We start from the raw sequence: 27,118 nt of genomic DNA, 5'->3' as shown, positions 1-27,118 counted from the left end.
TTTACCTGCATTTAAAACCAAACTTAATGGTATACTCTGCTGTCATTTTCGTGGGTTTTTTGGATGTGTTTGATAGCCTGTTCTCAACGGTTCCTAGTGCATATTTTTTAACCCTTCGTATTTACCACAGCCTCTGGTGCTAGAACAGAAGTCCTGAAAGAGCAGCAGCCCCCAGCTATTCCCATCAGCTCTCCCCCTACCCGGGACAGTGACACAGGGCTGTGCCACAGAACCAGCTGTGCTGCAAGATTCATGAGCCTCTCCCCACGATCTTCCTCCCGCTCACACAACAGGTCAGTCTGCAAAGACAGGGGATGCTTCAAATTATTGTAGGGGTTTTTTTTAACGTTGAGGGGACAGACTGTGCTTGTCACAACAGCCAGGTAGTCTTCTGGTTTGCATGGAATTTGATAAAATGTTTTGTAGAGTCTGAGACCTGCAAGCACTTACAAAAGACTTAATTCTACCCCACCCTATTCCTCTGTCATGGTGTGTGTCTGGGTCTGACATCCCTGCCAAGAAAAGTCACCTGTATGGTATGGAACAGGGTATTAATAACAGCAGCCCTGACTGGTGCTCAGTGTGACTGGATTAGTGGTGGCTCAGGTCTGATGTGGATCCAAGGTAGGTTAAATGATGCCTGTTGCTGCTCTTGTTTCCAGGAACAGCTAGACTGATGGAAGGGGTGGTGGTGGTTCCAGTTTTCTTTGCCCAGAATTCCCACCTGTATGAATGTAACTTCTGGATATATTTGAGAGTATAGCATGAGAATGAGAAAGTAATTTGTTTTCTTTTTAAGATTGCATCTGTCCCCAAGTTCAGCTCCAGAAAAGTCCCTTGTGCCACCTCAGGATCCTGAACAATCACTCACAGAATATATCCATCGCTTGGAGGTGATCCAGCAAAGGCTGGAAGGGGTGCAGCCAGGTAGGAACCACCTTCTTACCCCTCACAGCTCCTGCAAGTCTGGGCTACTTTTTGCAAGGATCTTTGTACACATTGCCAATAAAGAGCATCATTTTAAGGAATAATTATCATTACTGGGGGGTAACAACTAAGTCAGTCTCTGAAAGGGAACCTCTCTGAATCATATCTAAAACTAGTCCAAGTGTGGCATTTCTCTAAGTTCATAATGAAAGAGATAAGGTTGAATAATTTCATGTGATTTCTGGCCCCCTCCTGTTCCCAAGTCTAAACAAGCAAGTGTTGCAATTTAAATGAAGCTGTGGATAGAGTTAATTTGCTTTAAAGTCAAACAGAACTGTTGTAATAGCTGAGCAGGGCTTTCTCTGCAGCACAAACTGTAATGCTTCCCTTATGTATCACTTCCTTATGTTCATAACAGATTTTAAAAAAATATTTGGAGGCTGGTAAATACAGCCATCTATTTCTAAGATTGATCAAAGAGCACACAAAGGGTTGTAGTGGCACTTAGCTTTGCTATTTAAAACAGTTCCGCCTAATTTCTAGACCGAATTCACTTAGTTTAATTCAGTCTAGTTACCTCCTTGTTACATAGTTACCTAGTTACCTCTGTACCTGGTTATAGCACAGAAACACCTTGTCCTAAGGAGGAACTCACAAACTGTCATCACATCATCCTGAAATGCTTAAGAGTTTGGGAACTTTGACATTGTTCTCAGCAGGACTTTGCCTAGAAACTTTATTGCCATGACTTTGTGGGTTTGTTTGGTTTGGGTTTTTTTCCCAAATACTGCAGCTATATGGCTGATACAGATAGATAACCAGATTTTAGACTGGAAACATGTCAGCCTTTATGGAAATAACACATTTTGCTTCATTCTAAGTGTGGAATAAGTACTCCACAGCTGGGACACCATGAAGAGCACTTCTGTTGAAAGTGCATATAATTTCTGTCATTTCCATGTTACCAGGATGATAGTGTCAGGCATTACAGAATGATGCTGCAATCTTTAGAACAGTGCTGGCAGCCAAATGATTTCTCAGTTCCTAATGAATTTCAGGACATCTACTCAGTGGCAAGACCTTGCCCAGCAACAGAATCACTACAGGAGTGGCAGAATTGAGCTGTCACTGGGGGTAAAACAGGCCTGTGATGGAGCACTGGTCCCACAGTATGAAGGTTTGCTTTGGCAGATGTTTAGGCTTTCAGATCCTGTTTTAGATTGCTCCTAGGTGGCTTGTGAAAATTGGAATTGCTTTCAGTGTAGCTCTTATGAAGTACTTTGAAGAAATAACATGCTGCTAACTGTACACTGTTGCTTCATAACACAAGCAGTTTTCTAATGATTTGTGGTTTTTTTTTAATTTAGGGCAAGTGCTAGGCTCACCTCATCAGAGAAACCTGAAAAAGTGATGGGAAGGCTTATGAAATCTGTCCTGCAAGTTCCTGCTTCCTCTGTGTTGGTCCTCACTCAACAGAGGCACTTGCAATTTCCCATGCAACTGAATAAAGGGCAGTGCTTTTACAGGAGATTTTTATATGATTCTTTTTATTATATTTTAGTACTTTAAGAGGGACTTATTTTTCACTAAGAACAATGTTTTACATTCTCATGTGAAATTAAGTCAACAGCTGAAGTGTGCCTGCATTGCTGTATTGTAAGCTGCAAAAAGTCTGTGGTGTTTATTTTTCTATAGTGTATAGGTGGATTCCTTGTAAAAAAAGTTATTAAAATGGCATTTTATTAGTGAATTCTTACATTGTGTGGTTGTTTGTTTCCACCTTGCCTATTTATTTCTTTTGCTGTTCCTAAAATTGTTTGGGTTTTAATATTTCTGTAGGATCATTCCAATTAAAGGAATCACTCAAATACTCACAAATGTCAGATACCTGTAGCGCTCTGTGAATTTAGGGTATGCTCTTCTAGTTTTTCAGTACGTAAGTCCTCCCTCAGTCTGTCCTATTTACTCTGGACACTTTTAGCTTCATTTTTCTAGTTCAGAAGGCCCATAATTTTGTTTAACTCTATGCGCTTTTGGCAAAACATACCAAACAACGCCTGTGAATTCTGTCTATGTCTAATGTAAGTGATCCTCCCTCTGTCTGGTATCTTGTGCTGTAGCTACCTTCAGGGGGGTGGTTCCAAATGTCTATGAAGTTGCTGGTCAGAGAAGAGGAAATGGTACACCCATTTCCAGTCACAATGTCTCAGGGCAAAAATGAGAGAGATTCAAGTATTATGCTGAATAAGACTTTTCTGTGATGTTTCTGTATTTCTTTAGAAAAAGCATAGGAAGAATTATAATGCCAAAGTATTTTAAACCTCTGGAAACATGAAATCTCTACCTTCAAAGCAGATGTGGTGGTTAACTTTGGAGCATGAGAAAAATCTCTTCTGGAGGCAAATTGTTCTCCTGCAGCCTGTTAAAAATTTTTCTCTACTGGGTATTGAGAATTATATATTGGCATTCATCTGAGATTGTTTTATTACTTATTTAACTGGTTTTGTCTCGGTAAAGTCTTATTTACCTGTCAGGTAGATCACCATTTGGTTCTCTGGAAAAAAATGTGGTAGAGAGAGATCTTGGCATGTGTACAGATTTATTACCCTCTGACAGCTATAGGAGAACCCTTAAACTGGTTGAGCATAAATTTAAGAGAGCTTAACTTTAAGTTTGTGAACAAACAATACCTGATTTGGTGTAAAAGCTTGGCAACAGTAACTTAACTTGTCCAGAGTTCCAAACCAATTTGACCTAAGTTTAAGCTGGCTCAGTGACTGTATCATATTTCTTTAAAAATCAGATTCTAAGACTCCTAACACTTGATGCAGCATTGTCAGACTGCACACACTGAATGGTGCTGGTGCCCTTTTTGCTTAGCATAACACAAGCTGATCTTCTTTTGGGAACAATGCATTTCTAAAACAGAGTTCAGAAGTGGCACTAAATCCAATCTGTAATAGCACACTCACAGCTGGATGTTCCGTGTTGAGTGTAAGCAGGAGGGCTGTGAGGCCTGAGGGCCTGTGCTCAGAGTTATCTAGTGTCAGTACTGACACTGCAAATCCAAATTAATGCCTAGTTTTAAAATCTGGCACTTCTAGGTGGATAATTAAAACTACCTTTTAAAGGATAAGTTGGCACATCATAGGGACCAGTTCTGTTTCAAGGGAATTTGGCTTTGCACTGGCACATTTTTAAATCAACCTACAGGGGCTTTTTTTATGTCCCAGAATATGCAGGGCTCTTCCCAAACCTTGGCAGGGTTTTGCACTCAGAGGAACTTTTCTGTGGCAGTCAGTGCTTCCCTGCCTCACCTTACATGCCCCTCCAAGAGTCTCCTTGGGCAGTCACTGTTTCAAGGAACACAGGCTGGAACTGGGGGTAAGGGGCAGATGCTGCAGCCTCCTATTCACAAAAGAAATCTGCAGAGAAAGAATCCAACCCAGTAGGATCTGAACTATAGGTAATATGTTCCCACTAGCTCCCCAGTACCTACAGACAGCTTTCTGAAAGGCTGGCAGTGGAAGCAGAAATGTCTCTGCCCAGTGTAAGGTGTGGGATATGCCCGGCCACTGCCCTGGAGGGATGTCTGCTGAGATAAGAGATTTCCCAATCGCCCAGCAGGACTCCCTGGAAAGGACTTTTGAGTCATGGTGAGGAAAAGTAGACCCACAATCCTTTGGGAGACCCTATGCAGATCATTCTGTAACCCATTGGTCTATCCCAGACCCTCTGTAATCCATTGGTCCCCTTGCTGATCCTCTGTATCCCTATAAAAGACCAGTTCACCTCTGTAGGAGGAGAGCTCGTCCCTGGCCTTCCCTTCGCCGGAGGGAACCCACAATAAAGCTACCTTCGTGCGGAACCAGACATACGGGTCTTCTCGTCTCTCTCTCCGGTCTGGTTTGGCCTAGAGGCAGCCCTGCAGAGCTGAGCTGAAATCACGAGCTGCTAATCACTAAAGAGCTGATAGCTTCTGCAAGGGCTCCTCTGCCAGCAGCTGAGAGGAAGATACCAGACCTCGGGCGGGCGATTCCTTTCGGGACCATCTCCCCGGACCGGTCATCTCTTCCTGGGTCGCAGCCACGGACCCCACTACCAGCTGTAATAGTAAGGGATGACATTTTAAGCAGCATGGTTTTCCTAGTGCTGGTGTGGTGTGTCTGTGCCCTCGGAAGGGCAGCCACATGGGACATGCTTTCCTGTGATGTGCGTGCTGACCTCAGTAATCTGAGCGGAGAAATCGGAAGCCCCAACCTGAACCCAATCATCCTAAACCAGAGGTGCTTTGGACAGAAGCAGTTGTTGGCAGAAAACTATTCCCCAGATTTCCCTATTTTCTAGTTCTAGGGAAGTTGTTACTTGGCAGAGCAGTTTGGGTGGTCAGGACCACTAGTAAGGTCCTGGATTTGCCTTTGCCGAAGTCTCTGGGAGATTGCAGGAATGCCAGAGCATCAGGCCCTGCTATCCTGCCACACATGCACCCTGGAACCTATAGCTGAACAGGGAAAAGCTACTGCATCAACATGCCTTCCATCCCAAACACTTCCTGCTGGTCTCTAGTGCCCTTTGAGAGGTGGTTGGCTTTAGAAAATACACTTAATTTTTTTTCTTTTGTGAAGGGCCAGGCACCACTTTATATCCACGCTCTTACAGTGGCATTCTGTGCCATGAAAATGTCCATGCCCTATCCTGGAACACTCGGTGGGCTGGGTGTGCCCCGTGGGCTTAGGCTCGGTCACAGTTCCTATTTTCCGTTGGGAGGAAGAAGTGAGGAGGGAAAGGGCAGTTTCGGTATTTTCAGGAAAGGGACCTCAGCACCGCAGGTGCGAAGTCAATGACAAGGGTGGGAAAAGGGAAGGAGGAATAAGAAAGGCAGCGCTGGATACAGGAGCGGGCGGGCCGTGCTGCAGCCCCTCCCCAGCGGCACGGCCCCCTCCCGCCCCTGGCACGGGCCGCGCGTCCCGGGCAGCGGTAGCGGCTGCGCGGGGCGGTAGGGCCGGCGGCACCTCCTCCTTCCTTCCCTGCCTCCCGGCTCGGGACCGCCGGGGCCCGCCTCTGGCCCGCCCCCGGCCCCACCTGCGGCAGGGCTGGGCGGTGGCTCCGCCGGGCCCGCTCGCTGCTCGCCCGCCCGCGCCATGGCGGCGGAGCGTGGGGGCTGCGCGCTGGAGGCTGTTCCGCTGCCGCCCGAGGTGCGCGAGAGCCTGGCCGAGCTGGAGCTGGAGCTGTCGGAGGGTGAGTGGGGCCGGGCTCGGGGCGCGGAGGGGCTGTGCGGCCGGGCACGGCGGGAAGGCCGCGTGTGGCTGCCGCGGGCGGCCCGGGCGCGGTGCCGCCGAGGGGTCTGGGGGAGGCGGCGTCTTCGCCCCTCGGCGCAGCCCCCAGCAGGCCCGGGCTCCGCTCCCGCCGGAGCCCTCGGCCGGGAGCCGGCGGTGGCGCCGGGCTCGGGCGGGCCTGCGCCGTCCCCCACCATCCCCCCGGCTGCACCGCCCGCCCGCGGCCCCTGCGGCCGGCGCTGGGAGCGGTTGTGGAGGCCCCTCACGAGCGCTTCCAAATGGCCAGTTAGTGTGCAGCTCGATACTCTGGAAAGACTTATTTTATTTTAGTTTTAATATTTGTTCCTAACTGTAGCTAAAACCTTAAACCTCTCTCTGTATCATTAATTGCTAACTTTTGTGCTTCAGTGTGTGTACAGGCAGGAATATGGTGATGCTTTCTCCATTTTAATAGAATCACAGAATGATTTAGACTGGAATCTTAAAGCTCATCCAGTTCCATCCTCCTGCTATGGGCAGGAACACCTTCGCTCGACCAGTTGTTCCAAGCCCCATCCAGCCTGGCCTTGGACACTTCCAGGAATCCAGGGGCAGCTACAGCTTCTCTGGGCAGCCTGTGCCAGGGCCTCACCACCCTGGCAGGGAAGAATTTCTTTCCAGTATCCCATCTAACCCTGCCCTCTGTCAGTGGGAAGCCATTCTCCCTTGTTTTGTCACTCCAGGCTCTTGTCCAAAGTTCCTTTCCAGCTCTCTTGGAGCCTTTTCAAGCGCTGGAAGGGTCTCTAAGGTCTCCTTGGAGTCTTCTCCAGGCTGAACACCCCCAGCTCTCCCAGCCTGTCTCCAGAGCAGAGGGGCTTCAGCCCTTGAAGCATTAATGAGCCCAGAGGTGACAATATGCAATGCCGGATAAAGGTTCACTTGTGACCATTTGATGGATTTTCAGCCCCAAGAAGGAGACATCCCCTCCTCCTCCAGGTCAGTGTTTGGTGATAACAACCCTTTTGTGATCGCTGTGGGTGTTAGTCGTGGTATCTGTTAAGGAGCTGGGGAAGGACTGTTTGCATACTGATTCTCTGGCGTGGCCTGTACTGCAGACAGGCAGGTACAGGCACTTGGTGCAGGAGGGCATGCCGGGGGGGAGGTGACCGAGGCAGCATTTTCTGGGAGCAGTTGTTCATTGCATTTTCCCCAGTTACACTGTCAAGCTGCACTCTGGAATAGAAGAGCTAAAAACCTGTTAATACCATCTGTGGTTTTGGGATTAGGAGCATTCAGCGTGCTCCTTAGATGTTGTGGTTTTCAGATCAGCAGGTTCAGGTGGGCAAAACTGGGGCTATTACGCCTAAATGTGCTGCTTGATTCAGGTCACAGTTTTGGAAATTATTCACAGGTGTGCTGTCCTCACCTCCAGTGTAGAAGCTTTGGTGCAGAGGCAGGGGAGAAATGTAGGATGGGTGACTGTTGTCCAGGTGTAACCTGTCGCTGCACATCTGCTGGCGCGGTCAGAAGTAGTACCTGGCATGCCCTGTTGCTTATGCAAGACAAGTTCCTGCGTGTGAGCTGGGACCGTGTGCTCTGTGGCCATGCTGGGTACAGTGGCTCTTCCTGTGTGCCTGCTGACACTTGCAGGGATATCCTGGGGCTGGCTCCTCTGCTGTGTAGTTCCTGACTGTGTGTTTGTTTAACTGATGAAATACTGTGGGTCTGCAGTATGTTAAACCTGTGAGATGCCTGAAGTGAGTGCACACTGTCCTAGTGCTGTGGGTCTGATGTGGAATGTGTGTTGCTGTGTAGCCACTGGAATAATGGAGTAATTGGATAAAGTGGTAATGTGAGCTTGAATTTCTTGACCACTCTGAAGACGTAGTTTATGAGCTTAGATGTGACTCCTTCTCTGTCTTTCCTAAACTGAAAAATGTTTGCCAGTAGTTCTTCAACATCTGGTAGTATGTTACATGCTTGTATCCTGCCATTGCTTGATGTTTGTATGAACAGCTTTTAATGGAGCTCTCAGTCATTAATGTTCAGAGCTTGCTTACTTGGAGAGGAAGGAATAGCAATATAAGATTTCTTATGCTGAGTATGCCTCAAGTTAGAGAAGGTCAGTACCTGGGTGGATGTTCCCATCATCTGAGAGGAAGTGTGAAGGGAGAAAGAGAAAAGGAGAAACATGAGAGCAAGTTCCTTTCTGCTTTGTCTGTGTACTTTGTTAATTGAAATATTGTGTGTGTTGTGATGAGGCAGAAATGATGTCTGTTCTCTTTGATTATATTATTTTCACCTGTAAAAAATAAGTCAGGAAGATGATTAATCTCCTCCTTTGGTTTTGCTTCAGATGATCCTAGCAAAAGCTGGGAAAAGTGTTTGTGTTTAGGTGTAGAGAAGAATGGAGACATGAGCACATTGGTACTTTCTAAAGACAACTCAAAATCTTAAGTAGAGCGTTCAGCTCAGAAGAGTTTTGGATGGTGTACTAGTTTGAAAACAAACCAGTGGGAGGCACCAAGTCAGAATAACAATTTAATAGGGAAATAAAAGGAGGGGAAAAAAGAAAATAAAGGCAAATAACACTGGGTTAAACTGACAGCATCAGGATACAACCTGACACCCTGTTAGTCAAGGTGGTGGTAGCAGTCCTCTGAAGTGGTGATCCTGTAGAAAAAAGGTCTGCTTTTCCTCAGGTCCAGTGGTGGCAGTGTAGCTCCTGTCCTCTGGAAATCCAGTGGAAGGGATTCTGGTGTTCAGAATCTCAGATTATATCCAGGATGGAATGCTTGGTTCCTCCCTCTGGGTGGAGCATCTCACAATGGGGTAATGAGTCATTAGGCCAAGTGTTGATTATGCTCATTAGCAGAAGATAGTCCGGAGGGAGTTATCTCTGAGTCATGTGTCAGGACAATGATGGGCCATTAACAGAAAGATAGTCTGGGGGGAGGAGGCAAGGAAACACTGCCCCACTTGATTTCAACAGCTCATGAGGATGGTAATAGAATACACTACAACCCAGGACAGATGGGCATGGAATGCCAGTTCATGCTACAATTCCAGTCATGTGCACTGTTATGAATCCTCCTGCTTTACAAGATCCTAATCTCTTGCTTGACATTGTTTGTATTCTTCATGTACTAGAAAAATAATAGTTGGGGATAGAAAGTGACCCTACTATGATGCTACTGTGTTGCTTTGTTATATCAACGCTAATTTCTTTCTTGTTGAAAAAAATTAGTGAATCTTGTAAAAAAACTAAGAGATCTGCCACAACCTTTTGGGGAGATAAGGACGGTTTTGAGACCATGCCTAGCACCTAAGCTGTGTTTCAGCTGATGGATCTGTGGACTAGGTTTGCTTACCGTAAGACTCTAAGATGCTGCAGCTTTCTGATGTAATGGAAAGATGCAGAGTTCCCTAATCAGCCTGGCAGGATCTGTGTCAGAGTATGCTGGAGATGCTGTGAAGCTCCAGTACTTCAGGTTGTTTATTAGTAACTATAAAACATGGGTGGTTTGGGTTTTGGTTGGTTTTTTTGTTTGTTTGTTTTGAGGGTTTGATGTGGTTTTTTCTTCTGTGCTCTGAAAGAGAACTAAGGTTATAAACAATTCTTAAAAAAGTTCTAATCTGCAGTAGAGATTCTGTAGGAAAGGCATTAATGTGCATTTTAGAGCCTGTACTTGTTCCATGAGAGTGCATCGTATATTTGTATGTGTTTTTATGTACCTGAATGTACTTGTATACCACTTCGGAACTGGGTTGTTTTTTACTTCTTCGGGGTTATCTGTGCAGGAAGATGCCTCACTTGTTCCTTGGTCATCTAAGGACAAGATACGGAGAAGTAGTCGAAGATAAAACTCTGTAATGTGTTGATATAGTAATGAGGACTTGGTGCCTGCTTGTGTTGGCTTTGTCTTCTAGGTCTGGTGGTGGTGGCAGCAGTGCCCTCAGCCAGCAGTTCAGGGACTTACAAGAACATATGACTAGGTTTGTTTCTTTTCTTGGAAATTTTGCTTGTTGCTATCTGGATCCAGTTAGTCTGGGCCATTAGGATGCACAACACAGGATTCGTGTTCAGTAAAAACTGGATAAAAACTGCAGGAAGAAAAATACAGTTGTACCAACTTTGAGGTGGAGTTTGACTGGTATGTGAATGGTACAACACTTTTTTTGTCTGAATTGATGCAGCTTGAAACATCAAGTATGTGGATTTGGGTTTTCTTCTGTTCACTAGGAATTTGTAGGTTGGTCTTACTTTGAACTTGGTGATCTTGGTGGTCTTTTCCAACCTTAATGATTCTATGAACTAAGCTGAAACTCTAAACAGAGATTACCTACAGTAAAGAGGCTGAAGAGATTTTTTTTTGCTAGTTCAAATCTATTCCATTATTGCACTGAATGCCAGATGGGGAACACTGTTCTCAATGACTTCTGTCAAAAAGGCTGCAGGATTAGTTCTGAGTTAGAAAAGTATTTCATGTAGCTTACAATCTTAATTATAACCTCATTTATTTCTCAGTTGATTTGGGGAGGAGTATTTTCCACTTCCTGCCACATTGCTCATAGGTTTCTTCTGCGCATGGCTGGGCTTTAGTGGCAAAGGATGCAGTTCACGTGGAGTGGTCAGTGGACTGGTTGCTCTGGCTCCCCTTCAGGTGTTTACATCTGCCTAGACTGAAAGCTGACTCTCATATGATTTTTATCTCAATTTTTTATTTCCCATTTAAGAAAGGAAGAAGTTGTGTGTGTGACAGGGAAGCTTTCTCTAGGATTTTACTGGTTTGGGGGTTTTTTGTGAGGGTTTTGGGCACATTTTGAGGTACTGCAGGTAATTCCTGAGTGGAAGAAGATACCAGCTATGAAGTATTTCTTGAAAAAAGTAAAGGCATTCAATGTCTGACATCTTTGGCTACTGCAAATATTCCAGCAACACTTCAGCAAATACTTTTTGTAATTAGTCTGATTGGGCTTTTAAAAAATAAGTTGGTAAAAGAATACTTTTATTTTGGTCAGAACACCTTTCTTATAAAACATAAAGGTAGTGCTCAGAGCTGGAAAGTTTAGGTGCTTTTGTTACACCAACAGTACCGATGTGGTATTAAATTTCTGTATGTGAAATCAGGTGAGGAAGAGACACCCACACACACTTGCACCTATTTTTCTTGCGATAAATCACAGTATTTGGGAATTAAGTTTTTTCTGGACTTAAAATGGTAGTTTTCTATTATGGAAGTCTTGGAAGTACTTGAAAATAAATATGATCTGAGGCTGTTAGTGGGAAGAACTGTCATGACTGGAGAGACAGATGGCAGTCTGTGAAACTTGACCTGCAGCATCTTTCTTGCTTAATTTCTGGGCTCTCCAACAGAAACTGTTAATTGTGTGATAGTACCTGGGGCTTGCCAAATGCCCATGGGAACTGAGTAAGTCTTCAAAGCTTTTTTTCACATGTTAACACCCGGCAAAGGTCTGGGCACCTGGCTGACATCCTTCAGGCTGTCTTGTGTCCTTTGGTCCAGTTTGTGACTTAAATAGTCATGCTGTGTTCAAAGGGAAGCAGGGGTTTGATTTATTGATTGGTTTATTTGTTACAAAACAGTCTTGTGGCTTGGAGTAGTTACCATTGCAAGGTTCACGGTTACCATACACAAGGGATCCATTTTTCTAAGTGAAAAGCCTGTTCCTCAGCAAGGGAACAGACTGTCACTACTCATTCACCTATGGGAAAGTGCTACAGCAGAGTTTTTATCCAAACCTTGCTATGTTCGCAGTACAGTTAATTCATAAATGAGAGATTTAAGAGAGATGGCAGTTAACATAGGTGTTAAGAGTTCATAGTCCTTGTCCTGTTCTGAAAGACAGGTGTCTGCCAAGGAAGGTGGGAACCTCCCTTGGAATAGAAAATGTGACCCCTTCCCTCCAAATTATTATAACTCTGAAATTACGGGGCTTTCAGGCAAAGATACGGGAAAAGGAATAACAGTTCTTTACTAGTATGTGTGTGTGTATATATATGTATGTATGTATATGTATATAAGTATATATGTGTGTGTATGGATGTATAACAAGGCAGACAAACAACCACAACAGCAGCGACAACAAACAAACCCACAAACCCAGTGCCAGCCTCTCTCAGCTGTCAGGCACCTTCCCCTTGGGTGCAGTTCTGGTCACAGCCGGTGGGGGCGCTGGTGGCTCCCGGCCGGGCAGGGGGTGCAATGGTTCCCCCGCGCCTGCAGGGGGCGCTGTAGCGCGAGCGCCTCTCTCATCATGTGGGTGATGGCGGGCGAGCTGGCGGGAGGGATGGAAAAGGGGCTTCTTTTACAAACCCACAGGGGCAGCCGATCTCGATGCCCCTCAGGATGGCAGAATGGGCTGTAGCGGGAACCTTGGAGCAGCAGCAGGAACGGCAGAGGCGGACACACCCCAGAGTGGCAAACAAAATGTAGCAGAAAACTCCGCAGCCTTAGCAGGAGTCACAGGGGTCAGGCAGGCATGGGGTGTTGGGTTAGAGTGTAGCAAAAAAGCCCAAGGTTGTTTTTTACTGCGGAGCTGGGCAGTGTCAGCTGGGCTTCTCCATAGCAGCTGCAGCACGCAGCTGGGAGACACACCCTTTGGGAACGGGGAAGGGGTCGGGGATCAAGGTCCCAAGTTTTTCCCCTGAGGCACCCAAGTAGATGGTGAGGGTCCTTTCCAGTGTGATCGGGTGTTACTAAGGTCCCAGTTCACTGGCTGCTCTTAGGAGCAGAGGCTCACCCATGGTAAAGAAGAAGCAGTGCTGGGCTGGACTCCGCGGTGGCAGTGAATTCTTCCTGAGGTAGCAGCAACTCAGCTGTTCCGTCCGATCCAAGAACGAGAGAGCAAGCGAGGAGCTGAGCCCAGCCCCTGACCCCCCAGCCAAAATCTCAGGTATCTCTGCCCTTCCCAAGAGAAAGCCCCTCAGCTAGGAGAGTGCAGCCAGCTGCACCCCTCCCCCTCCTCCATGGCTATATCTTTTGTCTCTCTTTAAGTACCAGTCATCATCATCTCTTAGGCAACAGATGGGAGAAAATTCCCTGAGAGAAGGGGGGGGGAAAAAAAAAAACCAAAAAAAACCCCTAACCTCCAGCATTATCCACCCTGAATTTTTTCCCATACCAACATCCTATATCACACTTAAACTTTTAAACTATATACATACATGCATTATCCTGATTATATACATATATACATCTAGATCTAGATAGAGGTGCAGTGTGACAGGCAGTTCACCCAAAAACAAGCTCCCCTTGAGTGATCCTGTCTCTCCATCCTTCTGAATCACCCACCAGGTGCAACCTGGTCCCTGAGGCAGAATTAACCCAAATAGTTTTTCCTAGCATACCTCTTTTGTGTGTACGTATGGGACCTTATCTCTGTGTGTTGTTTGAAGGGGCTCAGATTGGGCAGGGCCTGCTCGGTTAGTGGATCCTCGGGTGTTAACTAACCAGGTGGCTCTTGCTAAATGCAGCTCCCAATTTTTGAAAGCTCCCCCATCCAGTGCCTTCAAGGTGGTTTTTAACAAGCCATTGTACCACTCCACTTTCCCAGAAGCTGGTGCATGATTAAGGGATATGGTACATCCACTCGATGCCATGTTCTCTAGCCCAGGTGTTAATAATGCTGTTCTTGAAATGAGTTCTATTGTTAGACTCAATTCTCTCAGCAGTACCGTGCCTCCAAAGGACTTGCTTTTCAAGGCCCAGGATGGTGTTCCGGGCAGTAGCATGAGGCACAGGGTAGGTCTCCAGCCATCCTGTGGTGGCTTCTACCATCGTGAGCACATAGCGCTTGCCTTGGCGGGTTTGAGGCAGTGTGATGTAATCAATCTGCCAGGCCTCCCCATACTTGTATTTGGACCATCGCCCACCGTACCACAGGGGCTTCACCCGCTTGGCCTGCTTGATCGCAGTGCATGTCTCACAATCATGGATAACCTGGGAGATACTGTCCATGGTTAGATCCACCCCTCGATCTCGGGCCCACTTATAGGTGGCATCTCTGCCCTGATGGCCTGAGACATCATGGGCCCGTCGAGCTAGGAACAGCTCCACCTGGTGTTGCCAGTCCAGATCTATCTGGGACACCTCTATTTTTGCACCTTGATCTACGTGTTCGTTGTTTTGGTGTTCTTCATTATCCCGACTCTTGGAGCCATGGGCATCCACATGACAGACTTTCACAGGTAGCTTCTCTACCCGAGTGGCAATGTCGTGCCATTCTTCAGCAGCCCAGACTGGTCTTCCTCTACGCTGCCAATTGGCCTCTTTCCCCCTTCCCAGAGCCACAGCCATGTGCTAACCAAACCAGGGTAGGCTAGACCACATGGTGCTGCTTAGTGAGGCTTCTATATTCAGCACACAAAAAATAGGTTACCCAGGAACTGTTACTCCTTTTTCACCCTTTCCTCTCAATGCCCTCAGGCCGCACATTGGGTACCAAGAGTCCTCTGAACCTTTCTGCATTGGGAGGGTAAAATAAATTGACCCATTTTCTTTTTCTTGCCATGTCTGATGTGCTGGATGATCAGAGGAGATTTTTTTAATTCTCCCCTCTATTTTGGAAGGTAATGAGATGCTGGTTAAAGGGCTCTTGTTGAGTTGAGGTAAAATATTAGCAACCGTGTTAGAACAATGTTGCAGTGGAACAATACAATTGGCAATGGTTTTCATCTGTAATGTGCCTTCCCTTTTGCTCTCTTTCCTGCTCCCCCATCATACTAATTTTCCATCATTATTATTCTGCTGCCCCTCTCTCCCTTTTTTTCTTCCCTGCCTTCTGGAACATAGGAGGATAAGCAAGGTAACTAGTCTCAGCTGAGAGCATCCTTACACTTCTTACCTTTAGCTGTTTCTAATGAAACAATTTTGTGTGCAGTGAGGACCTGCAGAAGAACATCCAGTCTTATTTTGCTGGCTCTGGCTTCCAGCTTAAAGAGTGATGGTGATGCACTTAAAGGCTTGCAGATAAAAGGACTAAATGTACTATTCTGTTACCTTTATCACTGTGAGGAAACAGAAGAATCTGAACCAGGAAAACTAGGAATGCTAGGTCATCACCTTCCTTCCTTTCAAAGCAGAATTTCAAACTCAACCAGTTAGGTGGTTTGGGCTTTTTTTGATTGTCTTCTGGATTTCTGCTGTAGTTAACAAGTGTTTAAATTAATCTTTTCCTTGTGTTTGAGTAGAAATCTTGTTACTCTTTTCTATGTTGCTTTGGTAATGAAAGTTAAAACCTGGTGAGGAACAAGAATATGATGGCAACCTGTACATTAAGAAAATTAAAGGAAATATATTTTCTTCCAGGTGCAAAAATAAGCATCCCTTAAAATTATAAATGCACATTCATGAAGTAAATAGACCTTTATAAAATTAGCATTGAACACTATCCTATGTTCTACCTCCCTTTCGTTCCTCTAAACCTAAATTAAGCTCTGCCAATCTTGAGATCATGAATTGAGTTTTTCTTTTCCATTTGCTAGTTAAAATGCTGCTGGGGAGATTTTTTTCCTTTGGGTTAGCTTGGTTTTTTGAAAGGAATAGACTATTCTTCTGAAATGTGATTGGCTATGGTATCTCATGGACTAAAGAAGGAGCCTGCTTGATGACATTTCATGCAGGTGAGTTATGGATGTATCATCCAGTTCTGTTACTGAAGGACGCACTTTAATATACCTGTATGCAAATGGAAACATGTCAGTCTCTCTTGATTACATAACAGTCATTTGGTTATTAAGAACCCTTGGACTTACCTTGGAATAAGTATTGAAGTATTTGACAGTTTCTTGGCACAAGGTTTGTAGCTCTTGAGGAAACGTGTCGTATTTGCCTGAGTTTTCTTGAAGTGATGATTGCAGACCCAAATTCAAAGATCATAGAATTGTTTAGGCTGGAAAAGACCTCTGAGCTCATGGAGTCCAACTGTTACCCCACCATGATGTGCAGTAAAATTGAGTGTATGATTTTCCTGTGCAAAGGTCAAACAAAGCATTTCTGCAATGCAGAATTCAGGGGACCAAGTTGAAATGTGTGACTGAATAATTAAAGCCTCCAAATCATCATCATATCCGTCTATCATTTTCTGACTGGTTTACTGTGACCTTTGTTCTTTCTCGAGCTGTTGTTTCCCCAGCAGTGCTCAACAGGACACAAAGATTTTAAACTTCTGTGGATTTTTGTTGTTGTTTTCCTGTGTGGAAACTTGTGCCTTGTAGCGGGTGTCTGCAATTTACAATTCAGTGAATAAAGAAGCAGCTCTTAATCTTTTATGTCTGTTGTTACCTTTTAAAGGTCAAGACGTTTCTGTTTGATAATCTCCGTGTACATCCCTTTAAGAACTTGAAGAGAATATCAACACCTGGTGCCAGTTGGGCCTCATCCCTCAACTGGCAGGGAGTTTTTGTTCAGTTCTGCTGGATGCCAGTGATGTCTGACAAAATTCTGCCTCCTGTAGGATTTGCTATTTATGGACACTGAAAAGTTACTAATAGCTGGTGTTGTGATATTATGAAGATAGAGGCAAATCATCTTTTTTTTATGGCTTTTTGTTATAATTTACTGTGGCTCAAATTTTTAATAGTTTTTATTTTTCCTTTTCCCTACTTATAGCCAGATGGCCTCAGATCTGGATTGGCTTGAGGGCAGAAGAGTAAAAGAGGGTGTCAGTACTTCAGCTTAGCTGCAAAATGAATTCATACTCAAAATATATTTTTTCAGCATCTGGCTGTGTCTGTACGGCTGTTCCTTCAATCTGTCCTGGATCAAGCCTCAAATGAAACGTTGGACTTGCTGATTGTAGCAGCATTTTGTCCTAGAACTTGAAGTATGAAAGCACCCATAAATCATAATCAATATGTTTGTGTCCCACAGATGTGGGATTCATCAGATACAGGGAAAATACCAGCCAACTCAGCATTTTATCAAATAGTGTTTGAAAAGTTATTTGCTTATGGAGAAATGAAAACCTGTGTTGGGACGTGGTTTGGATATAACTAGAGGGGCTTCAGCTCCATATGTACCAGCTGCCTGTGTATTAAGGCAGAATTCTGTTGAAGTCCCACATTATGAGATTTCTGCCTTATATTATAAGGAGTAAGAAATGTTAAGAAAGTGCCAGAATGTGAGGTTGCAAAGAAAGCATGTCAGACAGGCCATATTGTGGAAGCCCAGGGTTTGGTAGGGTTAGGGAAAAGGTGTTGTGACCAGTGGGGCAAAATGTTTGTTGGCAGTTATGTGTTGTCTAACAAAATTACTGAAGTTTCTCATTTCATGTTTGTGTATCATTTGTATTTGGTGGGAGTTACTTCAGCTTGCAAAGAATATTCACTGTTTTCAGAGATGGCAGCTCAGTAAAGATTTTTCCCTTCATTTTTCTTTCAGAAACAGTATTTGAGAAAAGCAAATTGAGGTGTGAGCATCTTTTCTAATTTTTTTGCCTGAGCTCTCATTTGCTAAGTAACAATCACTAAGAAGCTTAAACTTTATAAACTAGCTAGTTGAGGTTGTGTAGTACATGTAGGAATTAAAAGGGGGACGCTCATTCTTGCTCTTTGCCTTTTTTTCTACTGCCCTTGGGTTAGATGTCCGTGTAGTAAAGTGCATGAGCTTGCAACTTCGTAACAGTCAAGCAGATGACCCCAGAGTCACTCCTGGCAGGAGCCTACAGGTCTTTTTCCCCACCTCCCCTCCCCCGCCTTGGTCTAGTGCAAGTATGTTGAGAGCTTCGCTCTGGAGGTCCTCCCAGTTTGACTCAGCATAGTCTCCGTTGACTCCTGGGCTACACTTAACAGTGTACACAGAAACACCAGTGAGGTCAGGATTAGTTTGGTTGCTGTGGGTTTATGTATTTTTTTGCCATGTGTTTGTCTGCCTTGAGCAGTCTGGGAAACTGAGAAACAATGTATTCTGTGGTGGTCAGATCCAGAACCGTGACTGGACATATCAGTTTGAGCAGGAGTCAAGGTGATGGTCGGCATTGTTCCTGTGCTCACTTTCCATCTACAGCCTCCTTGTTAGAGAGGGTTTGGGTTATTTTTCATGAATAATTCGATAAACCAGTCTGTTTAAAAGCATTACTTATAGTAATCAACCAGTGTGATTGTGCTACAGATGAAGGAATGTATTAAGGAAATGGGTATTTTTAAACAGGAAACTCTTCTGGTGAACTTAGTGGTTGGAGCAAATTATATCTGTGATTCTAGACTTTTCACAATTGTGAAGCCAGGATTAGATGTATCAGCAACTATTGCCTAAATAAACGCAAGGTTGTAGTTTTCTTCAGATTTCGGTTTTAGCAGATATTGACAGTGCTCTGATTTGATTTGATTTCCATAGGACACCAATTTATCAGTGCCTGAGACTGACCATTAGCAAATGAGTCTCTTCCCTTCCTAGCAGAAGTTGTTTTCAGGTGGCCTTCAAAATGTTTAGATTCTGCTAATTGAGAGAAGAACTTCAGGTGCTGGGAATACCTGTAACAGGTGTTTACAGGAGGCAGGGGCTGCTCCAGAGACCATGGGATGAAGATCTGCAAAAGGTATCGCTATGGTTATTGCCCTTTCCTTTTTCAGTGAAACCGGTTTTTACTTGATTTTTACCTTATTGTTACTTGCAATGTAAGTAACTTGTGGTACGGCCCCACAAAACTACAAAAACCTTCATTGACATGCATATTCTGTATTTGCTCGTAGCTTTGGCTCCATATTCTAATCTTAAATTACTGTTAAGATTATAAATGGTATTTTAAATTACAAAATGGCTATGTATAAATCCTTGTATATGTTACTTTTATCCTAGCAAGCTGTATGGGTCTTAAACTGTGAGATAAGTCTGTGTTGCAGTCGTAGCAGGGTAGTTGGGATGAGGTAATTACAGGCTAGTTTGAGGCAGAGGAGGAGTAGCAGAATGCTTAGTGAAACCAGAAAATGGTAGATAGTAGTAAGAAATAAATAGTCTTGTATTTCTATTTAAAATGGAAGCCATATAAATTAGATTTGACAAACTCAGTGGCTGAGTATGTACTTACATAACTGCTGTATTGCTGATCCTTCTTCCTGGCAGGACCAGCGTTCCCTGGTCTGCATCCAGAGGGAGAAAATGAAAAATCATTTTAAACATAGAAACTTGTGAGTAGCTAATAACTGACAAGTTGTTCTTGTGATCATTACATGTTTTCTGTGCCCTACAGCACCTCACTGCATCTTCCATGGGCAAGCTCTTGTATCAGGGTTGCTTGTACCATTTATTTGGGTTGTTCCCTTTTTGGATTAGGCCCTTTTAGCCACTATTGTGCTACAAACAGGTAGATTTTTCCTCACTGTGGAAAGAGCCTTTTCTTGGTTTTATGCATTTCTGTCCAAAGTATTCAGCGCTAATAATAACCCCCAAGGTTTTTTGGAAGATTTTCCTTTCTTTAGTGAATATTTGTAAGTAGTGAACTGATAGACACTTTATACTTAACTTGGAGCTGTGCTCTGCAGGGCTTCAATCACGTGTTGGTGCATCTGGTGCAGTTTGGGAAGCCCAATAAACTGACTCATGACAAGAGGTAGCCTTGCTGTGTTCAAACAAGCAATGTTTTGACACTGCAAAAGAAAGAGGTTCTGAATCAGAATGAGATAATTCCCTGGGGTGATTGAAGGGGACTGTGGGATAGACGGATTACTCATGCAGTACTGGTGTTATCAAAATTGTGTTCATCACATGAAATAGGTTCTCAGTGCCCTTTTAGAAGGGAAGCTATGAGCTGCAAAACTTGAGAACTTAATTTGTGGTCCTCATCAGTGGGTGTTGTATTTGGGAGACTGACTGCAGTAAAATTGTTACCTGATGCTGTGTAAAGAACATTGCCTAATTTTGGGGTAGGACGGTATAGCAGTTCATTTGAAGTTAACGTTGTTGTTTTGTAATTAGTAAAAGTATATTCAGCAAAACATGGTTTGGATTAATTTAATTAGAGATACTTCTGTAAGCACAATGCTTTTTACATTGCGACCAGGGAAGGTAACCTGCCCCACCCCATCCCCCCTACCCAAACCCCCAAAAAATCATGGTGATATACTACCTTCAGATGATAAACCTGGTGATAATGTAGTAACTTCTGCATGTTTGTCAGTTTGTAGACATTTTTAATAACAGTGAACTAATATGTATTTAGTGGAATTAAACCACTGGTGTTTCATGGTAAATGCCAGTGGGTTGCATTTTGAGACTGAGGAAAACTTAGGTTTAAAGGAAATTCAGTTGCCAACTTTATAGGAATTGGTGTTACGCCTTTGAGACTCATCTTCAGAATTTTTTACGTGTTTCAAGAAAGTTTCTGATGTCTGGGCTTTCACATGGCACTGCTGGAGAGTCTTGAATACATGAGTTTATTAGAGATTCTGAGCAGCAGGTCCTTGACTGAGGGCTATTGAAAGTGAGGCATAAACATAGAATCTGTAATTTGAAGGAAGAATGTTGCACTGCTGCCTTTAACCTTCCTTTGGTTTTTCAGTAGATCTTACTGGATCTTGACACCATGTTAATAACATTGCTGATTTCCAGCTTCTGCAGGAAGGGCCTTTACTAGAGGCTTTCATAGTTAGGTTTTTTTTTGCTCGCAACAGAGGAAGTAATAACAGGATCTTAAGGAAAATCTGCATGCAGAATTACTGACTTTGAAATTACTTTTTTCTTTCCCAACTGCAGTGACTTGTTGAATTTTTTAGGGAGGTTGCATTAGGCTGACATGAATAGAATTTCTTGAGATTTCTTGAGAATTTCTTGATTTCAGTCTTATTCTAGGGGCTTTCTAGAATCTTGGGGAGAGGGAACCATAGCAACTGTAAAAGCTTTCAATTTTAAATTTTTTAAGTATCTTTCAGAATTTGGGAGCTAAAATTACCTTATAAATGTATGAATAACTCAGTCAAGCTGTTGAAAGAGCACTTGAGCATCCAATAGAAATATATAAGAATTTGAAATTACTATCCACTTGTGTCAGGTTTAGAGTGTTTTAAAGCCATGGTTTATGGGTTAAGTCATGTACACTGGAAAAGTTGACAGGATAATTAAGGAAAACTAGCATGCCTGTGTTCCTGAGAGAAGCTAAACTTCTGGGGGAATGTCTAATTTCTGAAGCACTGGAGGATTTATCCATGCAGCTGTAGAGAATATAGGATTACTGGGATTCAGTGGTTTTCGTAAGACCAAAGCACATCCTAGGAAAACACATATAAAAATCAGAAAAGCTCTGCAATTTGGAGGTATTGGAAAGTTTAAAATTGCAGAATTTTGGCTGAAAAATAGAGCTGTTAAAAATGGTATGCCAAGACAGTGTTCTTGGGAAAGGAGTTGCATTTCCAAAAGCAAAATCTTGTTCAAAAACATACCGATGTAGAGCTCTCTTACCAGATAGCTGGAGAGTCTTAATTTTTCCAGGAATAAAAATCAAAATGCTCATGAATTAATAGAAGTCATAGAAGTCATGGTAGAGAAGTGATTTGTTTCTTTTCCGGGTCTTAATCAAGACTGGAGAGAGAAGGACTGGGGAACTTTAGAAGCCTGGTCCAGATGAATGGGCAGAGGAAGTGAAACAGCATTTGTACAGGTCACATCAGCAACTTCTGGACATTAGATTAACAGGAATTTAATTGATTTAAAATTCACAGCTGTTCATGAAATGCAGCAGAGCCATTAAAGTGTCTTCTGATCATCAGTTAAAATGAAGGGACTGATTATAGCTATTTGAAATCCTTAACTCTTAGAGTATCTGCATATTCTGTGTTAGCAATGTAAGGAGTTCTTTATGCCAGTCTAAAGTAGTGTAGATGCCTGAACAGGAATGGCTTTGTCTCAGGAATGTTTAAACCAATTACTCAAACAATTTAAACATGATTTGGGGTGTAAATTTAAAAAATGCTGGTGTATTCCATTTATTGCAGAAATTGTCTAAGTCTTGGTAATTGAAACAGTCACTGCCATAAGAAATGGAAAAAGCAAGCAGCCCTTTAGCATAATCCTTTGAAACTCACAGGTTTGCTGAAGTGGCTCTGGCCATTTTAATGTTTAATTAATTTTTTAATAATAAATAATAAACCACTGCAGTTTAGTGTGCTGCTTGTTAACAAAACCTTTCAATCGTCTGAGAAAGTGCTTCTGTAGCACAGCATTTGGAAGGATAATGTCAATAGTGCTGAGGCTTTTGGAGACAAGTGTCAAAACCTATTGTGCTTTGAACTCGGACAGTTTCATTGCTAATGAGTTTCTTGTATGGAGACTTTTATATTCATTCCAATTGCCTCCGTTTAAATGCAAGAGATCGAGTAAAAATCAACTTACCAGTAGCTTGCTTGATTCTGCATGTATCTTGAGACTATTTTAATGCAGTTTTATACAAGGTGAAAGCACATCTTTGAAGGTACTGACTTCCATGTGAATAGTAGCCTCTCTTCTTGGCTTTGGGTTTTTTGGGATTTTTTTGGCTTGGTTCGGTTTTAAAGTTCTTGAGTGGTCCTGCTTTCTGTCCTGCATCTAGTCCCAAGCATCCAACAGGTTGTTGCTGCTTCATCAGGTTTCAGCACCAGCAAGAGGTGCTGCTGGTGATCTTGGAGGTAATTTGAAATAAATCCACGCTCAGACTAAATCTGAATTTAGGATTAGGTGACCTTCATACTGTGACATGTCTGAATAAGACTGTTTTGAATATAAACAAGTACGGATTTTCTGGTTTAGGATGAAAAAGTTGAAACAGGTGGTGACTTCACCTTCACAAGTACTGCCAATCTGTGCCTTCATCCATGACCTTCTGTTCATGAGCTCCTACATTCTGAAGCCTTTTCTCTCTTGGCAAAAGAATTAAAAACCAAAACAGGTACCTATTGAAGGTTCTGTTTATTAAACAATGTCTCTTCGGTGCACTGGATGAGTAAACAGGTCTTGTTGAAAAATAAATGTAGCCATGTAGATTTTCCCAGTACGTGCACGCGAGGGTCTTTGTTGGACTGAATGAATAAGCTTAAATCTGATATTTTTGTAGTCCTGTATTTGTCTTTGTGAGTGTAATAGTTTGTCTAAGCTTGCATTCTGGATACTCAGAGTGGTGTGTTAGTACTGGGTAGCATTGCATTGGTGGCTTTTTTGTACTGGGCTTCACTGTTAAGGCATCAAATATGTGAACTTTCCAAAGTTTGTAGCTTAATATTGTTTTAAGGGAATTGCTTGCAATCTTTTTATTTTAATGAAGAGATTCCAGGTGATTAAGTGATTAGTAATTACTTAATAGTGCTCAGTGTTAAGGAGCTGTGGTGGGAAGAGCTGCTTGTAATGGAAAAGCTTGAGGAAAGCAGAACTGTGTGGAGTCAAGTGGAAGAACTTTGGTGTTTTGTTGCTTCCTTAAAACTAGGTTTTGTTGAAACTTTTTGTTTAATTGAAGCTTTTTGTGTTGTGGGTTTTTGAGGGGCCTGGTGCAGAATGTGTCCTCAGCAGTTGTTTTTGGGGCATCCAAAAGGGAACAGGTCCCTGTCTTCCCATTGCCATCCTGCCTCATGTATCCACGCCCTTTGCCTCCCTGCCTGTGTTTCTCACAGTTCTGCTGCTTCACCCCTACTCAGCCACTGTTACGATGGACAGTTTTCAGCACATTTAAGTGATCTTGCAACAGCATTGGCATTAATGACAGCACCAAAGCTGCACACCAGATTTGAGCTGAGCCCTCGATGAATCTCTATGGTGTGGACATGGAGAGATCACACATTAGAGAAAGAAAAGGAAAACCTCTGAAGTGAGTTGCCTGTCTGACATTCATGGTTGTTCTAGTCCAGATTTTTTGAAAACTTTACTGTATTTTTCTGTCTCCTGTCTGTTTCCCAGGCTCAAAAAAGTAAGAAATGGGCCACCAAAAAAGAAGAGGTGTAATTTGGCAGGAAATAGATGAGCATATCCTAGGACAGGAGGAGGTAGGTCTGTGTGACTAGGGAAGACTTGAAAATCCAGCTTTTTTGCATGGACCAAAATCTTCTGCGAATAACTCCCATGGGGGAATCCTGGAAAAACATAGAGGTGTTGGAGTTAGTGATGTGATAGTAAGAAGCTGGAAATATTAGAAGTCACTATGAATTAATTGAAAAACAGTTGCATGATATGACCTTAACAAGGGAATTATAAATTATATTAATTATACCATCGTAATTGTATATTATAATCTTTTGATAATAGTGGGTATTATAACACTCATTCTGTAATAACTATAAATTGCAATTAATCACCTGGTTTAGTGGAAGGTGTGCCTGACCATAGAAGGGCATTGAAACTAGATGAGCTTTAAGGTTCCCTCTATCCAAACCATTTTCTGAGTCTATAAATGTGACCCCCTCCCAAATGGCAGCATTTTTAGTAGATTTCTCAGGTTTGGTCCAGTTAAAGGCACTTTATATTTCTTATGCAATTAACAATCAAATACTTCTTATCTTACAGTAGGATTAGTAAATAACCAAATAGCTTGGTAAGGACATTTAGAGGCAATGCCATCAAATATGTGGATACAGGACCAAAAGATGCAGGACGGAATCCATATCCATATGCATATTTTGGGAAACAGCAGTTGCAAAGATTAAGGTTCTGCCAACCTGTCTCTTCCAGATCATCATTAATGTTGGTAACTAAGGATATTTTACTGCAAAAGAGTATTTTTCAGGCTGTTGATTATGGGTATCACTGCCTGGGACATTATAGAAACATATTTGGTTTGTACTGGAGTTGGTTCAGCTTTTCTTCCTAACATGCTTTGTTCTTAAGCAGCCAATTTAAAAATTATTCTTGTGTTCAATGCTTTATTGTGATAAAGATGCATTTCACAAGTAAGGTTTTAACAAACCTTACTTTACAGAAAATACCGCTGATGAGCCCCTGCATTGGCAGCAACCTGGGACCAGCGTGTTATATTCAACCTCAAACAGGTGCTGGCTGGGGGCTTGAGCATCTGAGACTGCAGATACCAAACCTGGCTTTCCTCTGGCTCTTTTTAACCAGATAAACAATGAAAAAGGTGCAGTTGTCAGAAACCACAGAATCACAGAATGGGCCAGGTTGGAAAGGACCACAGCGAGTCATCTGCTCCAACCTCCTTGCTCAACATTTTGTTGCCAATGTTTTGTTCTTGCTGTTCAGGGAGAGCTCCAGTGCATCAGAAAATACACTTAAATAACTAGTGTAGCAACTGGAAATAAATTGTAAATAAGTTTAGCCACCACAGGGACCCATGCTGGGGCTTCCCAAGTGTGCAAGCACTGAACTGTTCTGGTGCTAATATGGATTGATGGTTTTTTTCTCCTGCCATGAGAGGGTGTTTGTCTGCACCAGCTGGCTTGCTTTGCTGCCTCCTTCTGTGAATAATTCAGCTGGTTTCTTTTTTTTTTCCAGTTTATCATTCTGTAGGTCAGCCAGGATCTCTGAATGATTCATCTGATTCTTTGTGATCATGTCAGATGACCTGTGTGCATCCAATATATTAGTGAGGTCTGATTTCTTAGTAAAATTGTATTTTGTTATTTATGTAGCTTTAACATGAATACTGATGAAGCTGATTTTTTTTTAGATATGCTAGCATTTTATTTTAAGAAGTCAATGTGTCTGCATTTACCATAAAATTTTGCCCAGTAGTCACACCCCCTGACCCCAGTTATTTCAAGATTAGCTGTAAATCTTTTCTCTAAAAGCACGGTTTTACAGTGCATGTGAGGGCATGGTAAGGACGTGTCAGAAAACTAATCAAACCTGAAACCGAGACCTAGAAATCCATTGAAAAAGCTTCATAGTTTACAAATTGAAATAACTTGTGTATGGAGTAGACACTGCTGGTTACACACCTTCTCTTTGTATGTTTTTAACATACTTTATGAATTTTGGATGTTGTGCTGCTGTTTGAGTGTTTTGGGGTTTGCTGGTGGGTTTTTCAATGATTTTCATGGTCTCATTTATGAGTTAGGTATTTCCATGGTCATGGATTTTTGAATCAGGCTGCTTCAGTCTTTAGCATGGTGCACCATGCCTAAATGGCACCTTTACTGTGATCTTTGTGGTTGCTACCAAAGTTTGAATATGAGCTTTTTGCAAGTAGTAAATATGAAATGCTGTTGCCTGTAAAATATCTGTGGCTGATGGGATAAAACTTCTGGCATATTAGTGGAGGGAGGAGAAAAAAAAATCGATGTTGCTGGCATCCAAAAACACACCATAAAAATAAAGCTTCATACCAGTTTAATAGTCTGAAGTATCTTCGTTGTGTTAATTAATCACTATGCCATATATAATGAGTCTGTGAAGGACGTGAAAGGAAAAGAAACTTTGCTTTGTAAAGGCTTTTCTTTATGATTTCCCCATACCTGGTTGTTTCTAGATTTGCATCTTTGGGGGCAGTTTTCATGGAGTTTTTTGGGGATACCATAGAATGACTTGGTTCAGGCAATTATTTCTGGCCTCATTCATTATAGTGGTTGGTTACTACATGTCAGACAGTTATTCTACTTTGGTATTTTATCCTTGATGTATCTAGGAAGTGACAAACAGAAACTCTGAGTGTTTTCATTTCTATAGTACACTGAGATTTTGGTTGTTTTGAAATAGCATTTTCGTGATGGGGAACACATTGCATGTATACAGCATTCTTTCTAAAGCTTTTCACTTTGGAATCTTACTAAAATAACTATGTCAGAGTATAATTTTTGGCTTGAATTTTAAAAGATCCTGTCCATTGATCTTCCTGACCAATCCTAGTCTGGTTTTTTCCAACTTCTTTTGTTAGCTTTTGTGGAAGTAGACAGTACATTCCCTATGGGCCAGAGGATTCTCATTCCTTCCTCCCCATGCGTGTAGCTTTCCTCAGCTTTTTAAAGGGGATGGCAACGTTACTGATCTCCATCATAATGAGAACTG

At 42.8% G+C, this 27,118-nt stretch overlaps 2 protein-coding genes across 11 annotated transcripts in view; both read left to right on the top strand.

Annotated features, from left to right (window-relative positions):
- Window positions 1–2,657, top strand: part of PCNT (pericentrin) — a 74,210-nt gene extending 71,553 nt beyond the window's left edge. For all 6 annotated transcript variants that reach the window (XM_082285185.1, XM_082285187.1, XM_082285184.1 and 3 more), the window contains 3 exons: window positions 131–293; window positions 800–927; window positions 2,295–2,657. In XM_082285185.1, the coding sequence (XP_082141311.1) occupies window positions 131–293; window positions 800–927; window positions 2,295–2,338 (335 nt within the window). In that variant the 3' untranslated portion in view covers window positions 2,339–2,657. The remainder of the gene's footprint in view (window positions 1–130; window positions 294–799; window positions 928–2,294) is intronic.
- Window positions 2,658–6,048: 3,391 nt separating this feature from the next.
- The window catches only part of DIP2A (disco interacting protein 2 homolog A), an 81,775-nt gene continuing 60,705 nt past the window's right edge, over window positions 6,049–27,118 (top strand). For all 5 annotated transcript variants that reach the window (XR_014226586.1, XM_082285381.1, XM_082285380.1 and 2 more), the window contains exon 1: window positions 6,049–6,165. Coding sequence is in view for 4 of the 5 variants with exons in the window: in XM_082285381.1 (XP_082141507.1) it covers window positions 6,069–6,165 (97 nt within the window). In the remaining variant the exon portion in view is untranslated. The remainder of the gene's footprint in view (window positions 6,166–27,118) is intronic.

The sequence above is a fragment of the Coloeus monedula genome (genome assembly GCF_965178545.1).
Source record: "Coloeus monedula genome assembly, chromosome: 7".
NCBI lineage: Eukaryota > Metazoa > Chordata > Aves > Passeriformes > Corvidae > Coloeus > Coloeus monedula.
The sequence above is the reverse complement of the archived record's forward strand: the minus strand, read 5'-3'. Positions and strand labels throughout refer to the sequence as shown.